Here is a 942-nt window from a genome sequence, read left to right as displayed (position 1 = left end):
CTCCGGGGGTGGGGAGGCCACCCCCCCACCATCATTTCTCTCCCATTTGTGATTCCACGTTTTGCAGCCGAGAATTCTGCCTTTTTGTAAAAAAAAAAAAAACAAACAAACGGACTCTCGCCCGCTGCGAGGCGCCATGGCCATTTTACTCGGGAAAGCTGAGCTGTGAGCCGCTTTTTTTTTTTTTTTTAAATCCAAAGGTGGGACATCCACTTCCTCCCCGCTGTCTCGAACAGTGCGGCCCGGAGGACTGGTCAGAACCGTTACTGTGAATGAGCCTGGCTCTCAGGCTGCTCCGGCGCTAGGGGAAGGGGGCACAGCAGTGTTTCAATGTTAAGATGGGTAAAAAAAAAAAAAAAAAGATTTTTTTTAAAGTGGGGGAAAAACATCCAAGCACTTTAACTCCACTCTACCAGGTGAGCTGATACAGCTCAGAAGTTTTCCTTTACACCAACTGTCAATGCCGGAATTTTGTATTCTGTTTTGTAAGGATTTAATAAAAGTTATAAAAACCCGTTTGGGTGCTCACATCGTGGCTTTCCGTAGTCCTGAAACAAACTGCCCCAAACCTAGTGTCCCAAAGCCGTATTGTTATTCCTGACGGTGCTATGAGTCAGGGATGCAGACGGGGCTTGAAAGGCTCTGTTAGTCCTTGCGCCAGGACACCTGGGTCCTCCACTGGGAAGGTTCATCACCCACAGGTGTGGGCTGGGCTCATGCTGAGGCTGGAACCTGGGCCAGGTGCCCACAGGGGGTCTCCTGTGCGACTTGGGCTTCCTCATGTGGCTGGAGGATCTGAGCAGCCTGGCTTCAGAAGGCATGTTGCATGGCCTCCCCAAGTCCAAGGTCAGGTGGAGTTCAGCAAGCAGCTGTCCCAGGTCCAAAGGGAGGGAGGAAAACAGCTTTGAGTCGGGGCGGGGCACCTCTGGACAATGCAACCTA

The 942-nt window shown here is 51.5% G+C and overlaps 1 protein-coding gene across 1 annotated transcript in view; it reads left to right on the top strand.

Annotated features, from left to right (window-relative positions):
- The window catches only part of MKNK2 (MAP kinase interacting serine/threonine kinase 2), an 11,660-nt gene extending 11,132 nt beyond the window's left edge, over positions 1-528 (top strand). The window contains exon 13 of the mRNA XM_010863616.1: positions 201-528. Within this exon, the coding sequence (XP_010861918.1) occupies positions 201-276 (76 nt within the window). The 3' untranslated portion in view covers positions 277-528. The remainder of the gene's footprint in view (positions 1-200) is intronic.
- Positions 529-942: the final 414 nt, after the last annotated feature.

Source organism: Bison bison, unplaced genomic scaffold (genome assembly GCF_000754665.1).
Source record: "Bison bison bison isolate TAMUID 2011002044 unplaced genomic scaffold, Bison_UMD1.0 scf7180017864492, whole genome shotgun sequence".
Lineage (NCBI taxonomy): Eukaryota > Metazoa > Chordata > Mammalia > Artiodactyla > Bovidae > Bison > Bison bison.
This window is presented reverse-complemented; position numbering and strand designations above follow the sequence as displayed.